Below are 26,357 nucleotides of genomic sequence, written 5' to 3' on the forward strand. Positions count from 1 at the left end.
GTCCATTCGGCTTCGATTTCAAAAAAAATAAAACGGGTGGGTTTATTGAAAACAAATCTTAGGTTGCAATTATTTATTTTAAATGCAAAAACGGAAACGGATCCACGACACGAGGACTGTTCATTAATTTACAGTTAAAAGCACATACAAAATAGATAAATCCCCATCGAAAATTGATATTACAACGAGGCACTAGAGTACATACAAGGAATACCTTTATCATTTGGGTGGGTGGGTTATTCTTGGGTAGAATCTTGGGGGGGAAATCATGTCCACCAACATGACCATTGTTTAACATCTAGCTTAGCTACAAACAGTTGAGACTGGCTTCACAGCCGCACATCGGGCTTTGCCCATCCACCAAAGGCTCGCTCCAGCTCCTCAGCCACGGCCAGGCAGAGGCGGTCTTCGTTAAAGTTGGCAATGATCTGCACACCCAGTGGTAGACCTTCGCTTCCTAGTTGACCAAGCGGCACTGCGGTGGCCGGGAAACCCAAAACATTAACAATACCGGTGTAGGAAAAGTTAATGGGCCGCATTATCGGCTCGTTGTGATAAGGAGCCACCGTCGGATGCGTGGGGTAAATCAGCACTCCGTTGTCTCCCAGCAATTTCTGGAGCTCTGCTCGCAGTTCGTTCCTCTTGCTCACTAAGTGATCGTATTTGGGAGAACCGTGTTTGCACTGGGCGCTGTCCATGATGGCCGTCGTCAGGCCAATAAAAGTGTGCTTGGAGGCTCCAAAGAACCATTTCAGCAACTCCAGGTACGTGTTGATGTCTTTCTCCAAGTTTCCCAGCTGGTAGGCGAAGCCGTGGCCACTGTCGTCCCGCATGTTGGCGAACCAGATGGCAGCCGACTGCCGGAACTGTGGCAGCTGGATGCGTTCCACCTGCTGGCTGCCAAACTTTTGGCTCAAATGCTGCACCACTCGTTTCATGGCCTGAAATAAAAGGGGATTAATACTTCCGTGTTGCAAAGAATGGATGTGGGAATGTTACTTGTCTAAGGTCAGGGTCAACTGCAGAAATCAGACGGCCACCACCATCAGACTCCTGGTAGAAGAACTTCAGTTTGTTGAGGTCCACCTCCTTGTCTAGGTTCAGAAGAGCCGATTTCTCGCCGGCCATAATCTTTAGCATGGGCTTCAGATCCTCTGCGAAGCGAGACATGGGACCCAGGCCTAAAAATGCGTTCTGTTCGTCACTGAATGGGGCTGGAAACTGGCCCACATTGGACACTGTAAGTTTGCTGGGCTTGTGGCCAAAAATTCCATTGAAGAAGGCCGGCATGCGGATGGAACCGCCAATGTCTGATCCCAAACCAAAGGCGGATGCTGCTGCGGATTGGATGCATCCCTCGCCGCCGCTAGAGCCACCGACAATTCGATTCGTATCGTAGGCGTTCCTTGTGCGTCCGTGGACTGTGTTGTTGCTCTCCCACCACATGCAGACTTCGGAGACATTGGTGAGGGCGAAGGGTATGGCACCAGCCTTGCGCATCAGAGCCATGGCATCCGCATCTTTAGCGGCACGGACATCTCGTCTTTCGTACAGTCCAGCTGTGTGGAGCATGCCTGAAGAACAGAAAGTATTAGTACTACTAAGAACAAAACGTTTTAAAATAAAAAGCCCACCTTTAACTGATATACAATCCTTGGTGGTAATGGGTACTCCCAGGAAGGGCTTTTGCTTGGCCAGCTCCTCCACAGAGTACTGGCCGGATTTAATGAGTGCATCTGCCTCGGCTGCTTCCTTCAGTGCTTGGCCATATCGTTCATCTACTACGCAGTTTAGTAGGGGATTAACCTCCTTGACCCGTCGAATAAAGGATTCCAGCACTTGAACACTGCTTAACTGAAAATTAAATAAATCATCTCAGTAATTATGAAGCACAACAGTTTTTTCAACTACCCACCTCCTGGTTGCGGATCTTCTTGGCCAAAGACGATGCAGATTCTAGCAGAATGGGATCTGTGATGGCGGGCATGCTCTCTCCTTTCTGGCCATAGATGAGGCGGAAAACGAATCGAATGCAAGCCTGCAGAATGGCAAAGATGTAGCCACCGATGACTCGGGACAGGGGAACTGGCTGGATCTCCGCCATTTCGCTGGACGTGAGGAATGTGCGGCCGGAAGATTGTAGCTAGTGAGAATCTGGTTTGGAATTGTTCGTCTGACCCATATGTTCCTTGTCTGGAAATATTTTACGAGTACAAAAATGAATAAATTGGTTTGCAAAATGTCTTAAAATATACTATAGTGAAGTATAGGGTGTATATATAGTGAGTATATAAGATAAATGGAATAATATATGCGTCATAATGAAAATTACAGAATATTACAGCAATAATTTAATAATTTTATTGCTTCAAATAGTTGCATTAATAGCTATTTTTTTAATTATATTATATTATCTATTTTATTAGACTGCTCTCCCCTTAAAAATGTTATGTATTCTAGGTGGAGCTCATATAGAATCGATTATTTAGGTCTGTAGTGAAATATAATTTAATGGCCCGCCACTTAATTGGGGTGTCCCAGATAGGCCGACTCCACACCTGCGTCTGACTCATTGGATAGTTAAAAAAAAATGAAAAACAAAATAGGAAAACCCGGGTCTTCCAGGCATAACACAGATATTTTACAGAAAACAGCGACCGGATTGGGGAAACAGAATTCGCAATGTTTCTCACAGTTAATGGCAGTATATACAACCGAAATAAACAAACCGAAGGGAAGAGTAATATAAAATTTTTTTTTACTGTTTGAGGAAACTTTAAGTAAACTTTGTTCGTTGATTAAACAAACGAATTTACGGACGACAGCAACGGAAAGTTTTAAATACGGACGGGTCGCACGGAGTAAACAGAAATATCCAATCGCAGTGGAAATCGGGGCTGTTTAATGTTCTATAGCCCGGAACATATGGCCCGGAGACTTGATTTGGTTTTATCTTATCGTAAGTGCTATTCAGACAGCTAATTCTCTGCTTAAATTCGTGAAGATAATATGGCACAAAGAGAGTTCATCGGACCACAGAGAGTGTATTGCCGCAATACACGTCAATACACAGACGAGCTTTCATGCAATACAGGGTCATAAAACTATTATTGTTCCAAACTCTACAAAAAAAATGGAAAAATGATAAGGTATTGTGAGTCACAGGTCGTGTCGATAAATGAGGCGATAAATAAGGAAATAGCTTCACTGGAATTGTACCATAAAGCCAGTTTCTTTCAGTTTCTCTCCCCGATTAGCCGCAATTGAGGAGAAACCATAGCTTATCACTGGTTTCTAGACTTGGATAGAATGCTTATAGAGAACGGATTGCAAAATTTCTGTCCCTAATGCTGTTGCTAATTGAATTGCCAGACATTCAGATGCGAAATAAATGCATCACACGTTTAGTAATCATTTTCTCACTGGCAGAGGGGGTCTCTGATAACAAAATGTTTAAATATATAATATAAACTATTTGTGAAACACATTCTTGCGCTTTTTATGACACACGCAAAGTTCAACAGATGCTCAATTAAGTGAGTTTCTGATAAACATTCCGATCAAAGTTCAATGTGCAATGATGCGAGACGATAATCGCAATGTAATCACGGGCTTAAGTGGCCAATCTGATAAGATAAGCCGTAAATACATGTCACTTAGGCAATCTTTCGGCACAGTGGCATAGATTCATTCAGTTTGGCCGACCTGTTGCTTCCAGCCGGAGAGGGAGGCTACCAAAGCGAGCGACAGCAATACCTCTTAATTGCGTGCTCATTCTAATTAGAAATTCCGGAGGGGAGCGTGGGCGGAGCTGGGCGTGTTTATTTTGTCTATTGATTTCCACCTAAACATACATATGCATGTGTGTGGGGGGGGTGTTCCTAAGGTGGAAAAGCAAAAGTTACGACCGGCTTATGTGCGAGTATGCGTGTGGGGGGAGGCAGAGAGGCGGGAATCCCCGAATGACATCATTCCACCTTAGCATATGTTTTTTTGGATTATAAATTCATCCAGTGATACTTTGCACCTCCTAAACCTATTGGTATTTGTGTTTGTTTATGGCTGCGCGCGAAATTAAAAGAACAACACGGCACAACACACCCCAACTGACATCACAAGATAACAATAGAGTTCGGCTTTCGTTCAAAGGAAATTGAAAACGAAACTGCACTTCAGACGGGGAATTGTTTAAAAATTGAGTTGCAATTCGTGCAAGATTGCAAAAAACCGGTTAAGTGATTCCTTTTTGATCAGCCGGACAGTTGTAGCAAAAAAAAAATAAAACGATGGACTTACAGATAAGCACACAGTCTATTCGAGCACTTGAAAACAATAACAAAACACCATAATCTTTATAAAAACTTCAAATTTATTTAGTTTTCCGTGGATTCGAATACAAACAAGAAAATTTGGAAAATTGTGAGGCGTTGCGGGTAGCTTAAATAGGTTTTTGTTTAATTTAAGTGTGACCGCAATGGGAAAATACGCAAAGTTTCAATTCTATCGATACAACTATCGATATAATGAATATTTTTAACCGGTTCGAATCATCGATAGTGACATTTACATGATAATATTTAATTTCCTGGACAGGACTTTTACCTTTAACTAAACTATTACCTGGATTTGTAGCTATATATTGAAATTCTGTGAGAAACACAAAATGAGACCTATTTTTCTTGTCACTTCCTTTAATACCAGAAATACACTAATACCAGAGTTAGCCAGCACTGAAAGACAGTGATAAAAAACGTTACCAAAAAACTCAAACATCATCAAAGCTGCTTTTAAAAATGTCATTCGGTATTTGTACGAACTAAATAGGAGCTCGGACACAACGATCTCTTAAAAGGCTCTTTTTCTGAGGGACACCGTACTGCCAACAATGAGCTCTAAACAGTGCATGTCCCTGCAGTTGGCAGACCCGCACCTGGCGAAGCTGACCAGCGAGTCTGAGGAGATCCGGATGCGCGCCCTGGAGCAGGTGGAGACGCGTTTTATACGCTGCCTGAGTTTGGGCGAGCCGCTGCAGTTCAAGCCGGTGTTGCTCCTGAAGCAGCTAATTCGCTGGTTCGGATATACTCCCCTTTTGGCCGCAGACCGTGTGCTGGCCATGCTGTTGGAGCTGCTCCGATCCAAGTACTCTGATGCGGTAATTCGTAAGATTCCCCAATCTCGATTGGAGACTGAACTGGCCAAAGTGCGGCGAATCCTGGGATCTGAGGAATCAAAACGTGTAATGGATCTTATGGAGGACCTAGAGCTGCAGGTGATAGATTTGTACGATGTGGCACGTGAGAACCCGGCTCGATTTTCGGTATGCACCGTGGATCTGACCAGCACCGGGTCAGAGGCAAGCAGCGGCAGCAGGATAAGCCAGCTGGAAGCTAATCTCACGCCGGAGGACTACGAGCCGGCATGGACACAGCCTAGCGTGGACGATGTAATGAGCATGAAGTGCATGCTTGATATGCCGTACAGTGAAACAGAACCCGATGGCATTGATGTGCAAGTAAAAGTCTCACACTTGGCCATTCGGTTGAGCGACTACCCAGCAGAGTATTTGCTTCAGACGCCCTTTATCTTTCTGCATTTGGTTCGGCTTCAGAGACACGCCGTCGCCACCATAGGTCACATAAACAGAGCGCTTGTCGCCTGTCTGAAGCAGTTCCAACGGCGCATCCAGGTTCGCCGTAACACCCTGAGCTATGCAGCTAGCCTGGATCCCCCCGGTAAACGGGGCAAGCAGCTGAAGATAGAGAGTGCTTTGAGGGTTCTGATGGACAGCTGCACAAAAATACTTAACTTGATGCTTTTCCACTCCACCACCCACAACTGGCACATGCTGGAGCTGTGTGTGGAGGCCATTCGCACGTACGACGTGCTTAACACCAGAGTATCTCCTTTGGCCACAGAGCGCTTTGCCCATATGGTCAGAAAACTGCTTTCATATTGCAATACCGTTGAGGGCAAGGATATGGCGAAGCTTGTGGAAACTCTCACGATTCCTCGCCTACAGTCTCTTATCTACAATGGCCTACTGCAGGACACAGTAGCGCTAAATCTCACATATGACAAGGATATAAACCGTGTTCACGCGAAATCCCTGATCCAGCCCATTGTCCTCGACAGTTCATATCTGTCGTGCGTACCTGATCGCATGAAGTCACTGAGCAACTTGATATGCGCACTCTCCGCGGAGCCGTCTGCCTCAGAGCAACAATTGATTCGTCTGAAGCGCGCCTACAGTATAGCTTTGAACCAGCTGATCCCGAAGACGCGCATGGGAGCGGTCCAACTGCTTCATTCGCACAAACAAATCTGCCTCGTGGTCAACCAGATGGGCAGCGAGACACTGGTGAAGCTGCTATTTGACGCCATTCTCGAGTGCACGCCTCTTTATGTGGGCAATGCTCAGCTGCGCAAGGAAGCCGACTCGTTGCTGCTCAATCTACTGGACATGCCGGACCAGCACCTCCGTGAATATGTGTACCGACTTATGCCGCGACCTGTTGTCTCGCATTTCCATTCCTTCATGAACAAAACCGCATACATGCCAGGGTGCAACAACTTGGACCTGGCTCGCCATCACATTCTCGGATTGCCATTGAGTTCCAAAGTACTTCGCAAGCTGATTTTAGACAGCTGGGACCCTAATGCCCCGGACCAGATAGCGCAGTGGTGCATCGACTACCCAACCATGTTCCTTAAGCTTCACTGCGTACTGCCAGATGCCGACTTCCATCAAATGTTCCAGGTCGTCCTTCCCGTGCTTTCCTTGATGGTTTCTAGGTCGATCACCAACAACCAACTGCACAAGATTCTGTGGCAGTTGTTCGAGCCGGACGTCACGTGCCTGGAGCCACCCGTAATGCTGCGTGGTTATGTCTGCTACTTGTACCACTCGGATGCGCAGCTGCGAAGAGACGCCACAGCGAAGGTTGCCTACCTATTGCAGTATCAAGACTACATGAACAAATACCGGCCGGTTATAGATGAGTTGCCCAACGAAATTTTCATTCACGGACTGGAACTTTTTGAAACATCTGTCGACTACAACACAGTTTTTACCGAGCGAACCGAGGAACCATTTCAGGGTCAACGAAGCCTGGACGCTCTGCTTCGCCTGCTGCAAACCAAAGATTTGAAGCCATCCATTCGAAAGTCCACCCTTGCCCAACTGAATGTGCTGCTACAGAACTGGAAGGCCTGCGAGGACTTCTCAACGCGCGAAGAGGGCTATCGCCTGATCCTCGAGACCTTGCACAATTCACTAAAGAAGGATAGCCCTGGCGATCCTGCGGACATTCTACTGCCCGCCGTAAGTATCCTGATGAAGTTGATGTTTCAAAGCTCTCGGTTTCGTAGGGAAATCGCCGGCACTTTTGAGGTTTATGTTTGCCTGTTAAGGGGCCTGCTCCTGCTTCCCCACGAGACGCAGTTGCGCAACGACGGCAGCGTCTGCCTTTTCCAAATGCTTTGGTACGAAAGCATCACTGCTACTGAGGACAAACTAGTGTTGGATGTGGATTTGACCACGATAAAGGTGCCCATAAACTGTGAACTGGATACTACATTGAAGCCTACTATTGTGGCTGAGGGAGTGTCGCTGGAAGAGCAGTTGCAGGAGACCCATTTCAACGGCGACAGCTTGAGAGCTGCCCAGCACTGGCGCTTGTATGCGGCGCATCGTATTTGCCAAAACCCAGTTAACATCACCCAGGATGCTGTGCAGTTCCTTGACATGAGCGACACCCTGAAGGTCAAAGTGAGCGATGTGGCCCTGGTGCAGGCCTCCCAGCTGGATATTCAGCTGCGCAACCATCTCACGGCCGCCAGCAATTGCAGCAACCATAAGGATTTGGAGAAAATCGTGTCGGAACTTCAGCTGTTCCTCGTCCTCATGCGCAACGCGGTGCCGGCGTCGGAAGGCACTGCTCTGTGGCAGTTAATCCATAAATATATGCGTTCGGTTCCGGGCAACGTGGACGATGCCGATGTATACCAGGCTATACTGAATCTTTGCCTCAGTTGTCTGAGGTTCTGCCTGCCTCAGGTGATGAGCGGCTTGAACAAGGCCTTTGAATCGGATCCCCATCACAGCGTCATGCTGCTATTGCACAACCGCTCCATATCGCTGGATCTGTTGTGTCTAATCAGCCAATGTCTACTGCACTTGATTGCCGCCCAGCACTGCAGCATTGAAACGAACTGGCATGGAAAACTCTTCATGCAACTGACCGAGGAAGCCCGAGCCCACTTTGATCTCCGACAGCTGCAACATGTGCGCTGCTTCCTACGTATTCTGCGGCGGCTTAGCGAACGCGAGCTGCACTTTAGCGAAGCGCAACTCTTGGTAAGTGCCTGGGTTTAAATAAATACGTTATTTTATAATTTCTTACATTTCAGGACTATTGCGAGAACTTCATACAGCTTTCGAATGATTTGCGGACCTCAACTCAAACGGGAGCTCAGTGGCAGCGAGACTGCTTGCAAATTATTTGCCAATTGCAGGGACACGTTGAACGGTTACCATGCGGGCAAAATACAGCAGATGATGAGGGCATGACCTTTAAGGTGCTGCGCTACCTTTTGGGCATGTGTGGCCACAGTGACAGCGAAGTACGCGCCCTTTCGTGGGTGGTGATGGCCAACTGGATCACTGCCCGTTCTGTAGAAATAACTGGCGTGCTGTCTCGCCTGGACTACTTGCCAGGCGGATTGCCGGCTTGTTGTTTGACCACAATGTTGGACGTCCATGAAGTAATGCTTGTGAGAGAGCTGGCTGGACGCGTATTTATCCTACTAATGCCTCTAATTGGGGCAGACGCTTGTATCGAATTGCTCCGGATTCACAACTTTCTTAAAGAGGCCCACGCGGCACTGAAGGCCTTCCACGTGACTCCATGGATAGCGACAGAGCTGGCTGGTCCACAACATTCGAGCGAGATACTAAGTTGCTATGTCGGAATTTGCTCGCAGCTAGTGGTGCTGCGTCCAGAGTGGTGTGCGACTTTGTGTGAGCATAGTTTCATGAACTGCCTTAGTGACATCATGAAGATTCCGCCGCCACCCGTATCCTTCTCCACCGCCTTCCTAGAGCTGTGCGTCGGGCACATATGCGAGCTGTACGCCCTGTGCTATCGTGATAATTTCGAGTTCCTGCAGAGGACCATCTGCCGGGACAGCGTATTGCTGCAAAGCTTTCTTGCGCTTACCAACGATGTCCTAGATTTGGATTTTCCCGAACACATGCTAGTTCAACTCTTCAAGCTGTTTCTCGTCTTCTGCAAGGATTCAAACGCCCACGAATTTATATGCGAGCAGCTCGTTCAACAGCCAGCTCTGTTTTTGGACTTTTTCCTTTACGGACTGCATTTGTCCTATAAGGACACACCGTTCCAACGCTACACGCTGTCATCCCTGTCCATGGTGTTCATCAAGGCACAAAACGCCCCAGAGAAGACGAGTCTGCTCAAGGAATTGGAACTGTATGTCCTGCCACTGGATGATCTTATGCCGAGCGATGAGGAAGAGAAAGGTTTGAAAGCGCAGGAGAATGCTGTAAATACTATAAGTAATCAGCTTATATCGGTGTGCATGCACAGTCCATCGTCAAAAGGGGAAACCGAAACCCCAAGCCCAAAGTCCCCAACACCCTTGAAGTTTACGAACGCTGCAGTATTGATTTATCATCGCTTGGATCGTCTCTTTGAATTCCACTATCCACCAAAGACATTTAACTTTCTGCATCCTCCCAGCGCTGGTCATGTTCAGATTTGTGAGACCCTCGGTGGGTTGTTGAAACTCTCGCCGTGGGCTGTTCATGCAGCTAGACAACTGAAGCTGCTGGACCGTGTCCTCAATATACTGGACACCTTCCTCAGCGATACAAACATCGGAAATGCCTGTACCTACGTGAAGCGAGTGGGAGCCCATAAGTCCCGAGACATACTCAGCAACCTGCTGGTGCTCCTCAATATGTTGGCACAATGGCACAGCTCCCATCATGCCGTGATCACTCAGCCTGCAATGGCTGTGACAACAGTGAAGCTTCTTATTCGCATGTGGCCCTGGCTATCGCACTCAGCTCCTTTGAAGAAGTTGACCGTCCAGCTGGCCATGTTCCTCTCCGAGCATTCCTTCGAAATTTGCAAGCAGATATCGCTCGTTCACTCCGGCCAATCGCACTCCCTGCTCCAGCTAATGGCTCGTGTGGCTGACCACGAAACGACTAGGAAGGAGACCTCCCATAGTGCGGGCAACCAATGTGTGGTGCCCGCTTTGCGGGTTATGATTAACTGCTGCTCCAGCGCCGAGGGACGATTGAGCTTGAGTAAGATGCATGTGCTGGATATGTTCGACACAATTCTGCCGTCAACTGCTTCTACCATCAACTCCCTGAACGTAGCCAAAGGGTTGAAACCCTTGGTCTTTAACGCCTGGCTGGGATTCTGGGAGGTGTATTCCCGCTATGATGTGGGGGCCAAGGTGTGCCATCTACATTCCCTTATCACCGCAGTACGCTATTCAACGCCACTAAACTACATGAGAATTCTGTGCCTCCGCATTCTCCGCAACATGTGCTTCTTCTCTGGAAACCGGGCCCAACTTGTGGAGACCTCAGAGTTCATTAACTTGCTTCGTGATATTATAAACCAACCTGTTAGAGATCTGGACGGAGCCGGGGACTCAAAATCCCATTTGAGCTCTTTGGAGGAGCACCGTCTCTCCGTGCTGATGGTGTGGAAACTGTTTTGCTTCGGAGCCAAATATAAGGGCATGCTGCGAGGTACTAAGCTGCTGAAAATGCTGACCGGCCTGCGACTACAGTTGACAGTTTTGAAAATCGAGAAACCGGATCGATACTCGGACATTCCATATGCAGAAGACGTCGCCGGGCTGCTGAAAAACATCCACGAGTCCCTGCAACAGTAATCGGCGCAATGTTGTCCACAAAACTGACCAAGTACAAACCATAGGTTAGTGTAGATGTAACAAAATGTTGTTTTTCATATGTCTTTTGTAAACGGACTTGTAATGTAAACATTAAATCATGTACTTAAGGGATAAAAACATTTGATACATTCATGTTAACCGTAGAAAATCTAAAAGAATTCTAACTCAAATTTACTATATCGTAACAATAAATAATTTATTCTGCATAATCTTCTCATTTTTAATTTTTAATTAACATTGAACCACCGTAGTACTCTATAAATATTAGCTCTTTGTGGTCCCAATAAGATGTCGCACTGAAGTAGCTCGAGATGATATGGAATCCAGGAACTGCCGTAGACGTTATGATAAGATTTACTTTTCCAACGACATCCAGTCACTCAGCACTGAAGCGTGCCGACATACCAGTTTATCAGAGCATTTTTAAGGGGATATAAAGATAAAGATTCCATTAATTTGCTGTTATTTAGATATAAAATAGGCAAATACAACCACAACTTAATGGAAATTGGGTTTTCTAGGCTCGTTAGTATTGAGCGGTCTATTGCATGCGCGAAAACATTAATCTTTATGGGATACAAAGTGCGAATCACTGCTGATAATATCCGTCTAGCTCCAACCTAAGGTGCCTTCGGCGATGATGTTTCAGTACACCGCCGACTGGCCAGAGGAACTGTTTAACTTTCGAGCCGTCTGGATACTGGCGATATGAAATCAAGGATCGAGAATGTAAGTTTTGATTTTTTAAATCAATTTAATTTGAAAAATATTTTTCTTTTAGGGTTCCGACAACAACCTGTCGGACATGGGTCTGATAAATGTATTATCTCATCAAAAGGAAATCAAAAGACGACTACCCTGGTACTATGCTCCCTCCTTTTTGATCCTTTGGGTGGCTCTCTTCTATGCGATCGTGTTCCCTCTATACCATCGACTTCCGGATAGTGTTATGATTTCGGATGAATCTCGCAAGCCGGGTGAATTTGTGGCAGAACGGGCTCAGAGATTGCTGTACAAGTATGATCGGATAGGACCCAAGGTTGTGGGTAGTGTGGCGAACGAGGTAACTACCGTGGCCTTTATCAAGGAGGAAGTGGAGAACGTTCGTGCTGCTATGCGTACGGATCTGTACGATTTGGAGTTGGATGTCCAGCAACCGTCTGGAGCGTATATGCACTGGCAAATGGTGAACATGTACCAGGGAGTTCAGAATGTGGCCGTAAAGTTGAGCAGCAAGAGTTCCAATAGCTCTTCCTACGTCCTGATGAATAGCCACTTTGATTCCAAGCCAACTAGTCCAGGTAAGTTTTCGTATGAATAAAAAAATGATGAAACAAAATATATACTTTGTTTCCAGGTTCTGGAGATGATGGCACTATGGTTGTGGTTATGCTAGAGGTCTTGCGGCAAATGTCCATTTCGGAGACCGTATTCGAGCATCCCATAGTTTTTCTTTTCAATGGAGCCGAAGAGAATCCGCTGGAGGCCTCCCATGGTTTTATTACACAGCACAAATGGGCACCAAATTGCAAGTGAGTGCATTTTATTAATATTTTTTAAAGAAAGCTGATTGGAAACCGTTTAATACTTAGAGCTCTAATAAACTTGGAAGTAGCTGGCAGTGGAGGGCGTGATCTTCTCTTCCAAAGTGGTCCCAACAATCCATGGCTCATAAAGGTGAGTGTTTCATGCCGGTTAAAAACCCAGGAACTTCCGCGTACCCATATTGTTATTGCCAATTTATAGGCCTAGTTTTATGATATTTGTTTATCGTGTTTTGAATCAACAATTGCGGCAATTTGATTTTGTTTACACAGTTTTACTGAAAGGCGTGTGTTGATAAGCTGGGGAACCATCTTTATAGTACTATAATAATGGTAATTCATATTACAACCGATTTACAATTATTTTACAGTATTACAACCAGAATGCTAAACATCCGTTTGGCACCACAATGGCCGAAGAGATTTTTCAATCAGGAATCCTGCCCTCTGATTCTGATTTTCGTATATTTCGGGATTACGGCCAGCTTCCGGGATTGGATATGGCTCAAATCAGCAATGGCTATGTGTATCACACCGTTTTCGATAATGTTCAGGTCATTCCATTAGCTTCTCTTCAAAGTTCTGGCGACAATGCCTTATCTTTGGTACGCGGTTTTGCCAATGCTTATGAACTTTCTGGTTCAGAGGTGAGTCACTTAGTTTACTTTTTTTTTAATTTGCAAAAAGTTTAACGTAATATTTTTAGGATTATAGCGAAGGACATGCCGTTTTCTTCGACTATCTGGGACTCTTCTTTGTATACTACACGGAAACCACTGGGATTATTCTGAACTGTTGTATTGCTGTGATCAGCTTGATTCTTGTGGGTTGCTCTCTGCTAAGAATGGCCCGTGAATCGAATGCATCGCTGGGACAGATATCGATATGGTTCAGCATAATTCTAGGGCTTCATGTCCTGGGAATGCTTCTTTCTCTTGGATTACCGCTTCTAATGGCAGTCCTGTACGATGCTGGAGAACGTTCCTTAACCTATTTCAGCAATAACTGGTTAGTAATTGGACTGTTTGTGGTTCCGGCAATCATTGGCCAAGTTTTCCCCTTGACGCTCTACTATACTCTGAAACCGAATGTGAGTAAATCGAAGAGCAATACAGAAACAAAAATATTTAATGATTATTTATACAGGAGAAAATAAGTCACTCTAACCATCTTCAAATGAGCCTAGATGCCCACTGCGTGCTTCTGGCTTTGATTGCCATTATCCTTACGGCTGTAAGTCTAAGGACACCCTACCTATGTATGATGTCTATGCTTTTCTATTCAGGAGCTGTTCTAATAAATTTACTGAGTACTCTCCATGATCGCGGTAAGTAATGGGATTCTTTATTTGGGAAAAGATTATGTTCAAAGGAAATGTTTGTCTTTCTAGGATACCTTTGGGTTTTCGCAGTTCAAATCCTACAGGTGATGCCTTTCCTGTACTTCTGCTATCTGTTCTACACATTCCTCCAAGTCTTCTTTCCTATGCTGGGTCGCTTCGGCCACGGCACTAATCCAGATCTTCTTATAGGTCTGATATGTGCCCTGGGAACTTTCTTTGCATTGGGCTTTGTGGTCAGTTTTTTGAGTTTCATAATGATTTATTTCTAAAAAAGGATTATTTTAGGCTCCCCTGATTAATATGTTCCGCTGGCCGAAGTTAGTGTTGCTCGGCTTGGGAGTGGTGACATTTATTTTCAGCATGATTGCCGTCTCGGATGTGGGCTTTCCTTATCGCGCCAAGACAAATGTGATGCGGATACACTTCGAGGTGAGAGAATTGATTGTCAATATCTGATTTTTGTTTAATTAAAAAATCCAACCCTTTAGCATGTTCGTCGCATCTTCTATGAATACGACGGCTCAGTGAGCCTGAGCGACTCTGGTTACTACTTCGACTTTCAGGATCGTCGCCTCTACTATCCTCTGGAGGATTCCTCCTTGAATCTCACTGGCATGGTTAGCACTTCTACTTATTGTGATAAATATTTGATGTGCGGTGTTCCCTGCTTCAACCACCGATGGTGCAAAACCCGAGAAAAGAGCCACTGGCTGCCACGGGAAAAGCAAGTAACTCTTCCCGGACCAACATCCATGAAGCTTCTCAGTAAGACCGTTCTGGAATCGGGGAAAGTGGCTCGTTTCGAATTTGAGATGTCTGGACCTCCACATATGAGCTTATTCATTCAGCCTCTTGACGGCGTTTCTGTAGAGGATTGGTCTTTTATTCGGAATCAACTAGATGAACCCCAAACGTACTCGGCACCTTATCAAATATTCTTTGCCTATGGCAATGATAATTCTCCCTTGAAGTTTCACATTGATCTTGCGGTAGGTCGGAAAACCTTGAAATTTATAAGCCTATATTAATGGATGTTTTATAATTAACAGAAATCCTCTGGAGACTTTAATGCACCCACATTTCAGTTGGGATTCGCCGCCAGTTTTGTCAGTTATGACTACGAACGGGATGCAGACGGCTTGCAGTTTATAGCCGATTTTCCGGACTTTGCTCACGTCATGGAATGGCCTACTTTGTACGAACGTTATATATTCTAAGTTAATGACAATTTCTGCTTTTGTTTGCACCAAAGACTTTAATCTAAGACATCCCATTAAAAGCACTGAAACTAATTAAAACAACATTCACTGTTACTGCGTGCAGATTAATCGGTAGTGGAGGTTTCCCTCCGATTACTGGTTAGTGGCCAGTTAGAAGATTGTCCGATTAGATTTGGGGGGCGAATATCTGATGTGACCCGAGCAGGTAGATTTTAATTAATAAGTGGGCACTGCAGCCTATCTTTACTCGCTCGAAGGTGCCGCTGACCGATCCGAAGTGGTTCTGCTGAAGAGAATTTAGTAGCGAGTCGGTTGGACACCAGTGAGCTTCAGCGTTTCGCACCTCGAGAACCAAAATGGAAAGCGCCGGCGTTGATAAAGTCAGTATTTATGTACAAACATTACACCAACGGTATTAATATAATATTATATCTGATTTCAGGAAAACTATTCTGATACGGTTCTCTACAATGTCTTGTCGAAAAAGCGGGAATCCCGGAGAAGAATTCAATGGTACTACGCCCCCTCTTTTCTGCTCCTCTGGGTGGTGCTATTCTACGCAATCGTACTTCCGCTTTTCGGCCGATTACCCGACCGCATAACCATCGCCGACGAGCCACTTAAGCCCGGCGAGTTTGTTGCCGAGAGAGCGCAGAGGGTGCTTGAGCAACTGGATCGTATCGGGCCTAAAGTGGTCGGAAGTAATGCTAACGAGGTGGAAACGGTTAACCTGCTGTTGAGTGAAGTGTCCAAGATCCGGAATGAAATGCGTGGGGATATTTATGACTTGGAAGTGGAGCTGCAGCAGCCGAATGGTATGTTTGTTCTCGGCACCATGACCAGCTTGTATCAGGGCATTCAGAATGTGGTTGTAAAACTGAGCAGCAAGAGCTCCAATAGCTCATCTTACCTTCTGCTGAACAGTCATTTTGACTCCAAGCCAGGTAGCCCGGGTAAGTCAGAATTCTCTTTCATTATTCCAAGAATCCTTATTAACTCTATATGCTGTTTAGGTGCTGGCGACGATGGCACTATGGTTGTAGTCATGCTGGAAGTACTGCGTCAAATGTCTATTTCTGAGACTGCCTTTGAACACCCAATTGTTTTTCTATTCAATGGGGCCGAGGAGAATCCCCTGCAAGCATCTCATGGCTTCATAACTCAGCATAAATGGGCTTTTAATTGCAAGTAAGTTGCTGGAATGGGAAGAATTCTTGGCTAGAAGACTTGCTGATACTGTTTACTCATTTTTCAGAGCGGTTATTAACTTGGAAGTTGGCGGTAGCGGAGGACGTGATATTTTATTTCAGAGTGGGCCTAATAATCCCTGGTTGATAAAGGTAGCAAAAAGTACTATGTTAACCTATATTTAAACTATATTATAACACAAAATTATATTATACACTTTGTAGTACTACAAAAAGTATTCAAAGCATCCATTTGCCAGCACATTAGCGGAAGAAATCTTTCAATTTGGCATTCTACCTTCCGATACGGATTTTCGAATCTTTCGAGACTTTGGACACATTCCTGGTACAAAAATCATATACCCTCATAGAGTTAAAATGGTTTTTAATTCCTTAAACATTTTAGGACTTGACATAGCCCAGTTTAGCAATGGATATGTCTACCACACTGCATTCGATAGCTTCGATGTGGTTCCAGGACGTTCTATACAAAGCACTGGCGAAAATATCCTTTCCTTGGTTCGAGCCTTATCAAATGCACAGGAGTTGGCCAATACTGAGGTGAGTAATAATCTATATAAGAGTTAACATAAAATTTATACCTTATCTTATTCTTTTTTAAGGAAAACAGTGGCGGACATGCAGTATTCTTTGACTTTCTTGGATTGTTTTTCGTTTACTACACGGAGGCAACTGGCTTTATCCTGAATTGTTCCCTGGCTGGGATCAGCTTCATACTTGTGGGCTTTTCTCTTCGGAGAATGGCCATCAAGTCCGAGCTTTCGTTGGGTCGCATTTGGATATGGTTCCTCATCATCCTGGGACTGCACCTTGTTGGGTGTCTCTTGTGCATTGCCTTGCCTCTTCTGATGGCCGTTTTGTACGATGTCACCGATAGAACACTGACTTATTACAGCAACAATTGGCTGGTGATTGGATTATACATCTGCCCGGCGATCATAGGCCTAGTGCTGCCGTCCACCCTTTACCACACATTCAAACCAAATGTAAGAGAGGCTGAGTGTCCATAATCAAGTTAGTTGTCACTTTGATCGTTACAGGACAAGTTGAAACACTCGTATCAGATCCAGATGGGCTTGCATGCACATTGTATGGTAGTGGCACTCCTGGCTATTATTTTGACCAGCCTGGGACTGCGGATTCCCTACATGTGTATGGTCTCCTTGTTCTTCTATTTGGCATCCGTGCTGATCAATCTTATTAGTTCCCTGCACGATAAGGGTAGGTTTCCAAATGTAGTTATGAATATTGAGTTAAATTTTATTTTATTCTAGGATACTCATGGGTAGTTCCCTCGCAAGTCATCCAGATTATGCCATTCGTGTACTTTTGCTATCTTTTCTACATATTCCTTGTTATTTTCTTTCCCGCCATGGGCAGGAACCGCGATTCGGCCAATCCTGACATGTTAATTGCCCTAATATGTGCCATTGGAACCATATTTGCATTGGGGTTTGTGGTAAGATAAGGTAAAGTTTTGTATACTATAGCTCCTCAAGATAACGTTTCAGGTTCCTTTGATAAACATGTTCCGGTGGTCCACCATAGTATTGTTTTGCCTGGGCATGGTGACTTTTATTTTTAGCATGATCTCCGTTTCCCAAGTCGGATTCCCCTACCGAACTAAGACCAGTGTAATGAGGGTCAACTTTTTAGTAAGTCACGCGATTTATTTAGGAGTATGAAATGATATTAATGTCTGCTACCAAAAGGAAACTCGTAGAGTCTTTTACGACTACGAAGGTGGGACCGTTTTGGACGACTCTGGTTATTATATAGACTACCAGGACAGGAGAGCTTTCCGGCCACTTGAGGCGTACGGCATAAATTTCACAGGGCTGACTTCTATGGCCACCGATTGCAATCAAGACTACGTGATGTGTGGAATGCCGTGCTTTTGGAGCAGCTGGTGCAGGTCCCTTGCCAGCGCTGCCTGGCTGCCACGGGAGTCAGAAGTGATTATACCCGGCTCTTTGGATCTAAAGCTCATAAGTGCTAATGTCCTCGAGACGGGAAAAGCGAAGAGATTCGAGTTCGAGCTTTCGGGTCCGCCACACATGGGCCTGTACATTCGTCCATTGTCTGGGGCTTCTGTGGAGGACTGGTCTTTCGTAAGGACGATGCTGGATCAGCCAGAAAAGTACTCGGCGCCCTATCAAATATATTTTTCATACGGCATTGACTCAACTCCATTTAAATTTCACATCGATTTCGCGGTAAGTGGAATGCTATTTTTAAAGCTATAAATTATCTTTGGAGTTCATAAATTTCAGAACCCCAATGGAGATTTCGGGAACGCAACGTTTGAATTGGGTGTCGTGGGACACTATATTAACAAGGATTTCCAGCGAGATGCAGATACAATCCAGTTTATAGAAAAATTTCCGGACTTTGTTTACATTATGGAATGGCCGTCGCTGTTCAAGCGGTATATCTTTTAAGATCGTAATCCCTAAGTTAATTTTGATTTGCATCGATTATATGTCTGGCATTCCGAATCAGAGCGATAAAGTAATCTGTTGTGGCAGCGGATGAGAAATAAATATAATCTCTATACTATAGTAACGTCACCGTAATCTTTCAGACATCGGTCAATGAATAAGCTTTAATTTTCAGCTGCCCCTAGCGTGTGTCGGAATCGCCACTTATGTATATTTATATTAAGTCATAAAACCCCTCCAATTTAGATACTCCGACCGTGTCCAAGGTGTACACTGTACAAACGGTGGGTGAGCACCCAGCCGCCCTGGTGCGCCTTAAGACAAAGCTGTTTTCCCCCGCGCTAAGCCGAAAACCCACGGGTATCAACTAACGCACGGCTTTATCTTTATGGACCTTAATTCGGCGGAAGGCTTCGAGTCGATATGCTCGGGGTGCAGACATTCAGTTGTGCGTGGACCGGGCATGGGAATGGTTTAATTTGGCTCCCAATACCAATCTTACAATGGAGGAGAAGACTGATAAAGTGAGTACTGATTTATTAAAGTGTGTTACGGGTAATTTATTGTATGGCGCCCTATCAGGAGATTCCCGTCGACACCGCTCTTATTGAGTCGTTGTGGGTTCAAAAAGGACACGATCGCACCCAGCGACCGTCCTGGTACTACGCCCCCACCTTTATTCTCCTCTGGGTGGGGATCTTCTACGCCGTCGTTATCCCGCTTTACAACTACCTCCCTGACAGAGTTACCTTTTCCGAAGAGTCCTGGAAGCCAGGACAATTCGTGGGGGAGCGGGCACAGAAGCAGCTCTATGTCTACGATCGAATCGGGCCCAAAGTTACGGGTAGCTATGCCAATGAGATAACAACTGTGGAGTTCCTGGTGAATGAAGTTGAAAAAGTCCGAGCGGAAATGCAAACTGATCTCTACGAGCTCGAGGTGGATGTGCAATCGCCCACAGGAAGCTATGTGTTCGTCGATATGGTGAATATGTACCAGGGCATTCACAATGTGGTGGTAAAGCTGAGTCCAAAGGGCTCTCCTAGCCAGGCCTACTTGTTACTTAACAGTCACTTCGATTCAAAGCCCACAAGTCCTGGTAAGTAATGCTTTCCCAACCCAAAGGATAAGAACTAATTAGCGGTTAAATAGGCTCTGGCGATGATGGCACCATGGTTGTGGTCATGTTGGAGGTCCTGCGGCAAATGGCGATATCGAGGACTCCTTTCCAGCACCCTATTGTCTTCCTGTTCAACGGAGCTGAGGAAAATCCTCTCCAGGGTTCTCATGGCTTCATTACGCAACACAAATGGGCGCCGAACTGCAAGTGAGTCCAAGTAAATTTCCTCCGAAAACAAACTTTATCATAACAAATTTATATACCCCCAGGGCCTTTATCAACCTAGAAGTCGGCGGTAGCGGGGGACGTGATCTCTTGTTCCAGAGTGGTCCCAATAATCCATGGGTAATGAAGGTACGTATCGAAACATTCTCTACAACAAAACATATACCTCCTGTGTTATTGCATGTCACAAAAATTAACTTCTGAACCTTTATGGCCAGTTTTATGGCGAAATTCATTTATTGCCAAAATTCTTTAAGACTTTTGTTTCTTTTCTTAGTACTACAAGGAGCACATTAAACACCCCTTCGCCACCACAATGGCCGAGGAGATATTCCAGAGCGGAATTCTTCCCTCTGACTCAGATTTTCGAATTTTTCGGGACTTTGGAAATATCCCCGGTTAGTTGATGATTCAATGACTCATAATCTGAAATCTCCGATAACAACTTTATTGTTTTTTCACTCAGGCCTTGACATTGCCCAAATTCAGAATGGATATGTCTACCATACACCCTTCGACACCTATGAGGCGGTTCCTGGGCGAGCTATCCAGAACACCGGAAACAATATCCTGGCCCTCGTCCGGGCCTTTTCCAATGCCAGTGAATTGTTGGAGGAGGTGGGTTAGGAATAAAACTTTACAAAAGGTAGCCTAAGTAAACTCCTATATTGATTTTCAGAGCGATGATGAAGGCCATGCCATCTTCTTTGACTTCTTGGGCCTCTTTCTTATAAACTACACGGAAACGACAGGAATCGTCCTTAACTGCCTCATTGGAGTGATTAGCTTGGTCTTAGTGGGCTGTTCTATTTGGAGGATGTCCCAGCAGTCGGAGGAGCAGTCGCTAAAGGATATATCCATCTCGTTTTTGATCATTCTGGGGCTGCATGTGATCGGGTTTCTGCTGTGCATCTGCCTGCCCCTGCTGATGGCTATTATTTTTGATGCCGGAGACAGATCACTGACCTATTTCACCAGCAGTTGGTTGGTGTTTGGCCTCTACATTTGTCCAGCGATTATTGGCTTGGTAATTCCCCTGAGCCTTTACTACACCTGGAAGCCAGATGTGAGCATTACCAAGTCTGTTTTTCATTCATCTTTTTTATAGCTATTTAATTTCCAGGATAAACTTAGTCATCCTTATCATTTGCAACTGAGCTTGCATGCCCACTTGGTGGTCTTTGCCTTCTTGGCTCTTATTCTGACCGCCATGGGCTTCCGATCTCAGTATCTGTCTGTCATATCGATGATCTTCTACGGAGGAGCTCTTCTAATTAACCTGATTAGCAAGCTTCACGATAAAGGTAATTTAAACTGCTTAAATTCATTTTAGTTTTAATTTAAAACGTATATTTTGCAGGCTACTACTGGGGCATAATCGTCGTTGTCCTGCAGGTGCTGCCTTTTTGCTATTTTTGCTATCTTTTCTACATGTTTCTGGTGATATTCTTCCCGGTTCTGGGAAGGAATGGGTACAACTCGAATCCCGATCTTTTCATAGCCCTTTTCTGCGGCCTTTGCACCTTCTTTGCTTTGGGCTTTGCGGTAAGATGACCCTAAAAATAGTTCTTATCGGACCCATATATAATAATGGTCAATTGTAGGCACAATTTATCAACATGTTCCGCTGGCCAAAGCTAATACTCCTCGGCTTGGGCGTGGTTACTTTCATTTTCTGCATGATCGCCGTCTCGGAAGTGGGTTTCCCCTATCGGGCCAAGACAAACGTTATGCGAATCAGTTGTTTGGTAAGATATTATATATTGCTTTATGGCGATTGGGAGACTAAATTTCGAATTGTTTTAGCACACTCGCCGCTACATTTACGAGTACGACGGTACTCTGAGTCTCAGTGACTCAGGCTACTACTTCGACTACCAAGACAGACGAGCATTGAACCCACTCAAGGGCTCCAAGCTGGACCTTACAGGCCTGGCGCCCGTGAAGCAGGATTGCGACAAGTACGTCATGTGCGGTATTCCCTGCTTCTACTACAGTTGGTGCAGATGGAGGGACTGGGCCGGCTGGTTGCCTCGCAAGTCTGAGGTTATCATACCAGGCCAACTGAACTTTGAGTTCCTGGGGAAGACAGTCACAGAGTCGAACCAGACAGCGAGGTTCGAGTTCCAAATGAGCGGCCCACCTCACATGAATGTATTCATTCAGCCGTTGGGCTCAGCGGAGGTCTCTGACTGGTCCTTTGTCAAAAAAATGCTGGACGAACCGGAGGAGTTCCAGCCCCCCTACCAGATCTTCTTTTCCTACGGAACAGATGATACCCCATTGAGATTCCACATAGATATATGGGTAAATAACAGCCTCCTTGAACTTCTTCTAAGATAAGTTATTAATGCTTTGGCTTTTAATCAGAAACCTGATGGGGACTTTGACGGCCCGGTTCTGGAAATCGGAGCTGTGGGGCACTTTGTCAGCACAGATTTTGAAAGAGATGCGGAAGCTCGACAATTTCTGGCAGACTTCCCGGACTATGCCCACGTCATGGAATGGCCGTCTATATTTAAGCGCTATGTATTTTAACTTGTAGATCTTATTTAGCTTTAAGTACGTCATTCACATTTTAAAATATACGTCATCCAATCTGCGATCATAAAGACCTGCCTTTCTGTTGTTAGGCCCATTTTAATTTCAGATAAGAACTACCCATGTTTTAAGATATAGAGTAGTCTGTGGAGTCTCCCAACCGATTCCCATTTATCGAGCCATATTACATTTTATCTTTATGAGGTTGGTAGTCGGTGCAAAGTCGCTATGCTTTAGGAGATGGGTTTAGTAATGTGTTGGCCCCAGACGGGTTTGAATCGACTGCCTTTTTCTTAATTTGTAATTAGAACCATGGAAAAGGAGCCAAAGAAAGTAAGTGCTGTTTAAGCAAATGGATATTGACTAATTATGTGGATACTTGCCAACTCAGGATATTGCTCTCGAGGAGTCTTTCCCGCTGAGCTTCGGAAAGGTCCAGAGGCGAAGTTTTTCCTGGTACTATGCGCCTTCATTTATTCTCCTCTGGGTAGCTCTGTTTTATGCCATTGTGATACCACTTTACAACCGACTCCCGGACAGGATAACCGTCAGCCAGGAGTCCCTGCGGCCAGGGGAGTTTGTGGCAGAACGAGCTCAAAGGCAGCTCCACGATTTCGATAGGATCGGGCCCAAGGTGGTTGGCAGCTTTGCCAACGAAGTGACAACTGTGGCGTTTCTATTGGACGAAGTGGAGAAGATTCGCGCTGAAATGAATAGTGATATCTATGAACTGGAGGTGGATGTCCAGTCGCCGACAGGGAGCTATGTGTTCAACGAAATGGTGAATATGTACCAGGGTATTCACAATGTGGTGGTAAAGCTGAGTTCCAAGGACTCCCCCAGTCAGTCCTATTTGCTAGTCAACAGTCACTTTGATTCGAAGCCCTCGAGTCCGGGTAAGTGATGCTTTCTCAAATCAAAGGACTTGTTAATAATCTTTGGAAGCTCAGGCTCTGGAGATGATGGCACCATGGTTGTGGTCATGTTGGAGGTCCTGCGACAAATGGCGATATCAAGGACTCCATTCCAACATCCCATCGTGTTCCTGTTCAACGGAGCTGAGGAAAATCCCCTCCAGGCTTCCCATGGCTTCATTACGCAACACAAATGGGCGCCGAACTGCAAGTGAGTTTAAAAAATTAGGAAAATTATTTTATCGTAACTATTTTTATGATCCAGGGCCTTTATCAACCTAGAGGTGGCTGGTAGCGGGGGACGTGATATTCTATTCCAAAGTGGGCCCAATAATCCTTGGCTCATGAAGGTTAGTTTTGTTTTGTGGCTTGATAAAGTAATTAAAATAACTAATAGAAAATGGTTTTTAGTATTATAGGAAGCATGCGAAACATCCATTTGCCTCCACGATGGCCGAAGAGATTTTTCAGAGTGGAATTCTACCCTCTGACTCAGATTTTCGTATTTTTCGAGACTTTGGAAATATACCCGGTCAGTAATGAGTCATAAACATTAATTGCCGATAAAAATGTTGTATTTTATAGGGGTGGACATTGCCCAGATTAGCAATGGTTATGTTTATCACACCGTGTTCGACACCTACGAGGCGGTGCCAGGACGATCTGTGCAAAACAGTGGAAACAATGTCCTGGCATTAGTACGGGCTTTCTCAAATGCCAGTGAATTGAATGAAACAGAGGTTGGATGACAACTTTGTAAAATAATGATCCTTTATTAATCCCAGTTCTTATAGAGTGACGGTAGCCATGCTGTGTTCTTTGATTTTCTGGGACTTTTCTTCGTCTACTACACAGAAACCACGGGAATCGTATTGAATTGTGTGATTGCCGTGATAAGTCTGGTGCTTGTTGGCTTTTCCATTTGGAAAATGTCCAAAAATTCGGAGGAGGTGTCCCTGAAACGGATATCGATTTGGTTTTCCATTATCCTGGCCCTCCATGTGGTGGGATTCCTCCTCTGCATCTGCTTGCCCCTTCTAATGGCTGTCCTGTTCGATGCCGGAGACCGTTCCTTGACTTATTTTACCAGCAATTGGTTGGTGATCGGCCTCTATGTGTGTCCGGCCGTTATTGGCCTGGTTCTTCCCCTGGCTCTTTACTTCACCTTGCGGCCCAATGTACGACAATTCTCTCTAATGTAATCAGTATAATTTTTATAGTTTTCAATTGACTTTAGGAGCAACTGTGTCATGGTTACCATTTGCAATTGGCCTTGCATGCTCATTTAGTGGTTATGGCTCTTCTGGCCATAATTTTGACTGCCGCGGGCTTACGTTCTCAGTACTTGTGCCTAATATCGATGATATTCTATGGGGGAGCACTTTTGATCAACCTGCTGAGCACTCTCCATGATCGCGGTAAGTGATGTCTCAGTCGTCTGCCTCAAGTTTTATGAACTAACTTCCTCGTTTCAAGATATTATTGGGCCCTCATTGTCACTATTCTTCAGGTATTACCTTTCTGCTACTTTTGCTATGCTTTCTATACCTTTCTAGTGATATTTTTCCCCATTATGGGGAGGAATGGCGCCAGCACGAATCCTGATTTAATCATAGCCCTAACCTGCGGCTGTTGCACCTTTTTTGCTTTGGGATTTGCTGTGAGTTTTCTCTTTAAAATGTATTGTGAGTGGTTGACTCTAAAGGTTTACTTTTCAGGCACAATTTATAAACATTTTCCGATGGCCAAAATTAATCCTGCTAGGTTTGGGAGTAGTCACCTTTATCTTTTGCATGATTGCCGTTTCGGAAGTGGGTTTCCCCTATCGGGCTAAGACTAATGTGATGAGAGTTAATTGTTTGGTGAGATATAGAATTATTTCCAGGCCTTAATATATTTAATTCTGATATTTTTTGTTATTTTCCAGCACACGCGGCGTATTTTTTACGAGTATGACGGTTCTGTGAGTCATAGTGATTCCGGATACTACTTCGATTACCAGGATAGAAGGGCTCTGGATCCTGTCAAGGACTCTGCGCTGAACTTAACTGGTCTGAAAGCCGTAAAGCCAGATTGCGATGAGTACGTCATGTGCGGAATTCCTTGCTTCTACTACAGTTGGTGCCGATGGCGGGAATATGACGGATGGCTGACCCGCGAATCGGAGGTCATTCTGCCAGGAGAATTGAACTTTGAATTTTTGGGAAAAACTATTTTTGAGGTCAACAGAACCGCCAGGTTCGAGTTCCAAATGAGTGGCCCACCTCACATGAATGTATTCATCCAGCCGGTGGGGTCAGCGGAGGTCTCCGACTGGTCCTTTGTGAGGAAAATGCTGGACGAACCGGAGGAGTTCGAACCCCCATACCAGATATATTTTTCCTACGGAACAGATAGTACCCCATTACGTTTTCACATTGATATTTGGGTAAGATATTTTATTATTTTTAAACTAAAAACTTTTTATATGCTTTTATATAATAGAAATCTGATGGGGACTTCGATGGACCCGTCCTGGAAATTGCTGGAGTGGGCCATTTTGTTAATTACGATTTTGAACGAGATGCGGAATCTCGGAAATTCGTGTCGGATTTTCCAAACTTTGTCCATGTCATGGAATGGCCATCAATATTTAAACGCTACATTTTCTAATGCCTGTGTAAATGTTATCTTTCCACAAATTTTACCAATAAACTGCCATTCATAACCTGCCAAAAAGTGAACAAATCAAAAAGTTATCTTAATATCCTATAAAAATCTTTATATTCTTAGAAACTTGTTAAGTAATCTGGGATTTTATCTTTATGGACTGTGATTTGGTGAAAAGCTCCAAGCCGATCGAG

At 44.9% G+C, this 26,357-nt stretch overlaps 6 protein-coding genes across 8 annotated transcripts; 5 read left to right on the top strand and 1 right to left on the bottom strand.

Moving 5' to 3' along the window:
* Positions 1 to 58: 58 nt before the first annotated feature.
* LOC6494929 (fatty-acid amide hydrolase 2-A) lies at positions 59 to 4,470 on the bottom strand. 2 transcript variants are annotated; one of them, XM_001959352.4, is made up of 5 exons: positions 4,297 to 4,470; positions 1,916 to 2,193; positions 1,635 to 1,854; positions 1,000 to 1,574; positions 59 to 941 (listed from the first exon to the last, which is right to left on the bottom strand). In XM_001959352.4, exons 2-5 carry the CDS (start codon positions 2,102 to 2,104, stop codon positions 330 to 332), a joined length of 1,596 nt encoding a protein of 531 aa, XP_001959388.1. In that variant the 5' UTR covers positions 2,105 to 2,193; positions 4,297 to 4,470; the 3' UTR covers positions 59 to 329. The 2 variants fall into 2 exon arrangements, with proteins under 2 accessions (XP_001959388.1, XP_044571111.1); XM_044715176.1 differs by lacking the exon at positions 4,297 to 4,470 and adding an exon at positions 4,102 to 4,150.
* A 278-nt stretch (positions 4,471 to 4,748) lies between these two features.
* Positions 4,749 to 11,168, top strand: LOC6495690. Its single transcript, XM_001959353.4, has 2 exons — positions 4,749 to 8,356; positions 8,410 to 11,168. The coding sequence occupies exons 1-2, from the start codon at positions 4,886 to 4,888 to the stop codon at positions 10,936 to 10,938; spliced, it is 6,000 nt and encodes a 1,999-aa protein (XP_001959389.1). The 5' UTR covers positions 4,749 to 4,885; the 3' UTR covers positions 10,939 to 11,168.
* A 418-nt stretch (positions 11,169 to 11,586) lies between these two features.
* On the top strand, positions 11,587 to 15,158 carry LOC6495691 (endoplasmic reticulum metallopeptidase 1). The gene is made up of 11 exons (XM_001959354.4): positions 11,587 to 11,688; positions 11,741 to 12,260; positions 12,317 to 12,491; positions 12,552 to 12,636; positions 12,875 to 13,150; positions 13,210 to 13,593; positions 13,650 to 13,830; positions 13,894 to 14,078; positions 14,131 to 14,274; positions 14,334 to 14,834; positions 14,895 to 15,158. The coding sequence occupies exons 1-11, from the start codon at positions 11,668 to 11,670 to the stop codon at positions 15,060 to 15,062; spliced, it is 2,640 nt and encodes an 879-aa protein (XP_001959390.1). The 5' UTR covers positions 11,587 to 11,667; the 3' UTR covers positions 15,063 to 15,158.
* A 134-nt stretch (positions 15,159 to 15,292) lies between these two features.
* On the top strand, positions 15,293 to 18,843 carry LOC6495692 (endoplasmic reticulum metallopeptidase 1). The gene is made up of 12 exons (XM_001959355.4): positions 15,293 to 15,445; positions 15,508 to 16,018; positions 16,079 to 16,253; positions 16,321 to 16,405; positions 16,478 to 16,598; positions 16,659 to 16,813; positions 16,876 to 17,259; positions 17,314 to 17,494; positions 17,548 to 17,732; positions 17,785 to 17,928; positions 17,986 to 18,489; positions 18,547 to 18,843. The coding sequence occupies exons 1-12, from the start codon at positions 15,422 to 15,424 to the stop codon at positions 18,712 to 18,714; spliced, it is 2,637 nt and encodes an 878-aa protein (XP_001959391.1). The 5' UTR covers positions 15,293 to 15,421; the 3' UTR covers positions 18,715 to 18,843.
* Positions 18,844 to 18,944: 101 nt separating this feature from the next.
* Positions 18,945 to 22,667, top strand: LOC6495693 (endoplasmic reticulum metallopeptidase 1). Its single transcript, XM_001959356.4, has 12 exons — positions 18,945 to 19,238; positions 19,297 to 19,813; positions 19,867 to 20,041; positions 20,104 to 20,188; positions 20,337 to 20,457; positions 20,526 to 20,677; positions 20,739 to 21,125; positions 21,183 to 21,363; positions 21,420 to 21,604; positions 21,664 to 21,807; positions 21,866 to 22,366; positions 22,430 to 22,667. Exons 1-12 carry the CDS (start codon positions 19,218 to 19,220, stop codon positions 22,595 to 22,597), a joined length of 2,637 nt encoding a protein of 878 aa, XP_001959392.1. The 5' UTR covers positions 18,945 to 19,217; the 3' UTR covers positions 22,598 to 22,667.
* A 184-nt stretch (positions 22,668 to 22,851) lies between these two features.
* LOC6495694 (endoplasmic reticulum metallopeptidase 1) lies at positions 22,852 to 26,235 on the top strand. 2 transcript variants are annotated; one of them, XM_001959357.3, is made up of 12 exons: positions 22,852 to 22,933; positions 22,992 to 23,496; positions 23,551 to 23,725; positions 23,780 to 23,864; positions 23,926 to 24,046; positions 24,100 to 24,254; positions 24,309 to 24,692; positions 24,752 to 24,936; positions 24,991 to 25,174; positions 25,233 to 25,376; positions 25,442 to 25,942; positions 25,999 to 26,235. In XM_001959357.3, exons 1-12 carry the CDS (start codon positions 22,913 to 22,915, stop codon positions 26,164 to 26,166), a joined length of 2,628 nt encoding a protein of 875 aa, XP_001959393.2. In that variant the 5' UTR covers positions 22,852 to 22,912; the 3' UTR covers positions 26,167 to 26,235. The 2 variants fall into 2 exon arrangements, 1 of the variants encoding a protein (XP_001959393.2); XR_006507178.1 differs by lacking the exons at positions 25,442 to 25,942; positions 25,999 to 26,235 and having other exon boundaries at positions 24,752 to 24,932; positions 25,233 to 25,275.
* Positions 26,236 to 26,357: the final 122 nt, after the last annotated feature.

Source organism: Drosophila ananassae, chromosome 3L, assembly GCF_017639315.1.
Source record: "Drosophila ananassae strain 14024-0371.13 chromosome 3L, ASM1763931v2, whole genome shotgun sequence".
Lineage (NCBI taxonomy): Eukaryota > Metazoa > Arthropoda > Insecta > Diptera > Drosophilidae > Drosophila > Drosophila ananassae.

Bases quoted from the DNA above. Each gene is read 5' to 3' on its own strand.
- LOC6494929 (XM_001959352.4), bottom strand. From the start codon at position 2,104: ATGGCGGAGATCCAGCCAGTTCCCCTGTCCCGAGTCATCGGTGGCTAC. The intron at 1,855-1,915 runs GTGGGTAGTTGA...TTTAATTTTCAG, and splicing joins AGAAGATCCGCAACCAGGAG to TTAAGCAGTGTTCAAGTGCT. The intron at 942-999 runs GTAACATTCCCA...CTTTTATTTCAG, and splicing joins TTGACCCTGACCTTAGACAA to GCCATGAAACGAGTGGTGCA.
- LOC6495690 (XM_001959353.4), top strand. From the start codon at position 4,886: ATGAGCTCTAAACAGTGCATGTCCCTGCAGTTGGCAGACCCGCACCTG. The intron at 8,357-8,409 runs GTAAGTGCCTGG...CTTACATTTCAG, and splicing joins TTAGCGAAGCGCAACTCTTG to GACTATTGCGAGAACTTCAT.
- LOC6495691 (XM_001959354.4), top strand. From the start codon at position 11,668: ATGAAATCAAGGATCGAGAAT. The intron at 13,594-13,649 runs GTGAGTAAATCG...TTATTTATACAG, and splicing joins ACTATACTCTGAAACCGAAT to GAGAAAATAAGTCACTCTAA. The intron at 14,079-14,130 runs GTCAGTTTTTTG...GGATTATTTTAG, and splicing joins TCTTTGCATTGGGCTTTGTG to GCTCCCCTGATTAATATGTT.
- LOC6495692 (XM_001959355.4), top strand. From the start codon at position 15,422: ATGGAAAGCGCCGGCGTTGATAAA. The intron at 16,254-16,320 runs GTAAGTTGCTGG...CTCATTTTTCAG, and splicing joins AAATGGGCTTTTAATTGCAA to AGCGGTTATTAACTTGGAAG. The intron at 16,599-16,658 runs GTACAAAAATCA...TAAACATTTTAG, and splicing joins AGACTTTGGACACATTCCTG to GACTTGACATAGCCCAGTTT.
- LOC6495693 (XM_001959356.4), top strand. From the start codon at position 19,218: ATGGAGGAGAAGACTGATAAA. The intron at 21,364-21,419 runs GTAATTTAAACT...TATATTTTGCAG, and splicing joins TAGCAAGCTTCACGATAAAG to GCTACTACTGGGGCATAATC. The intron at 21,605-21,663 runs GTAAGATGACCC...GGTCAATTGTAG, and splicing joins TCTTTGCTTTGGGCTTTGCG to GCACAATTTATCAACATGTT.
- LOC6495694 (XM_001959357.3), top strand. From the start codon at position 22,913: ATGGAAAAGGAGCCAAAGAAA. The intron at 24,937-24,990 runs GTGATGTCTCAG...CCTCGTTTCAAG, and splicing joins ACTCTCCATGATCGCGGTAA to ATATTATTGGGCCCTCATTG. The intron at 25,943-25,998 runs GTAAGATATTTT...TTTATATAATAG, and splicing joins GTTTTCACATTGATATTTGG to AAATCTGATGGGGACTTCGA.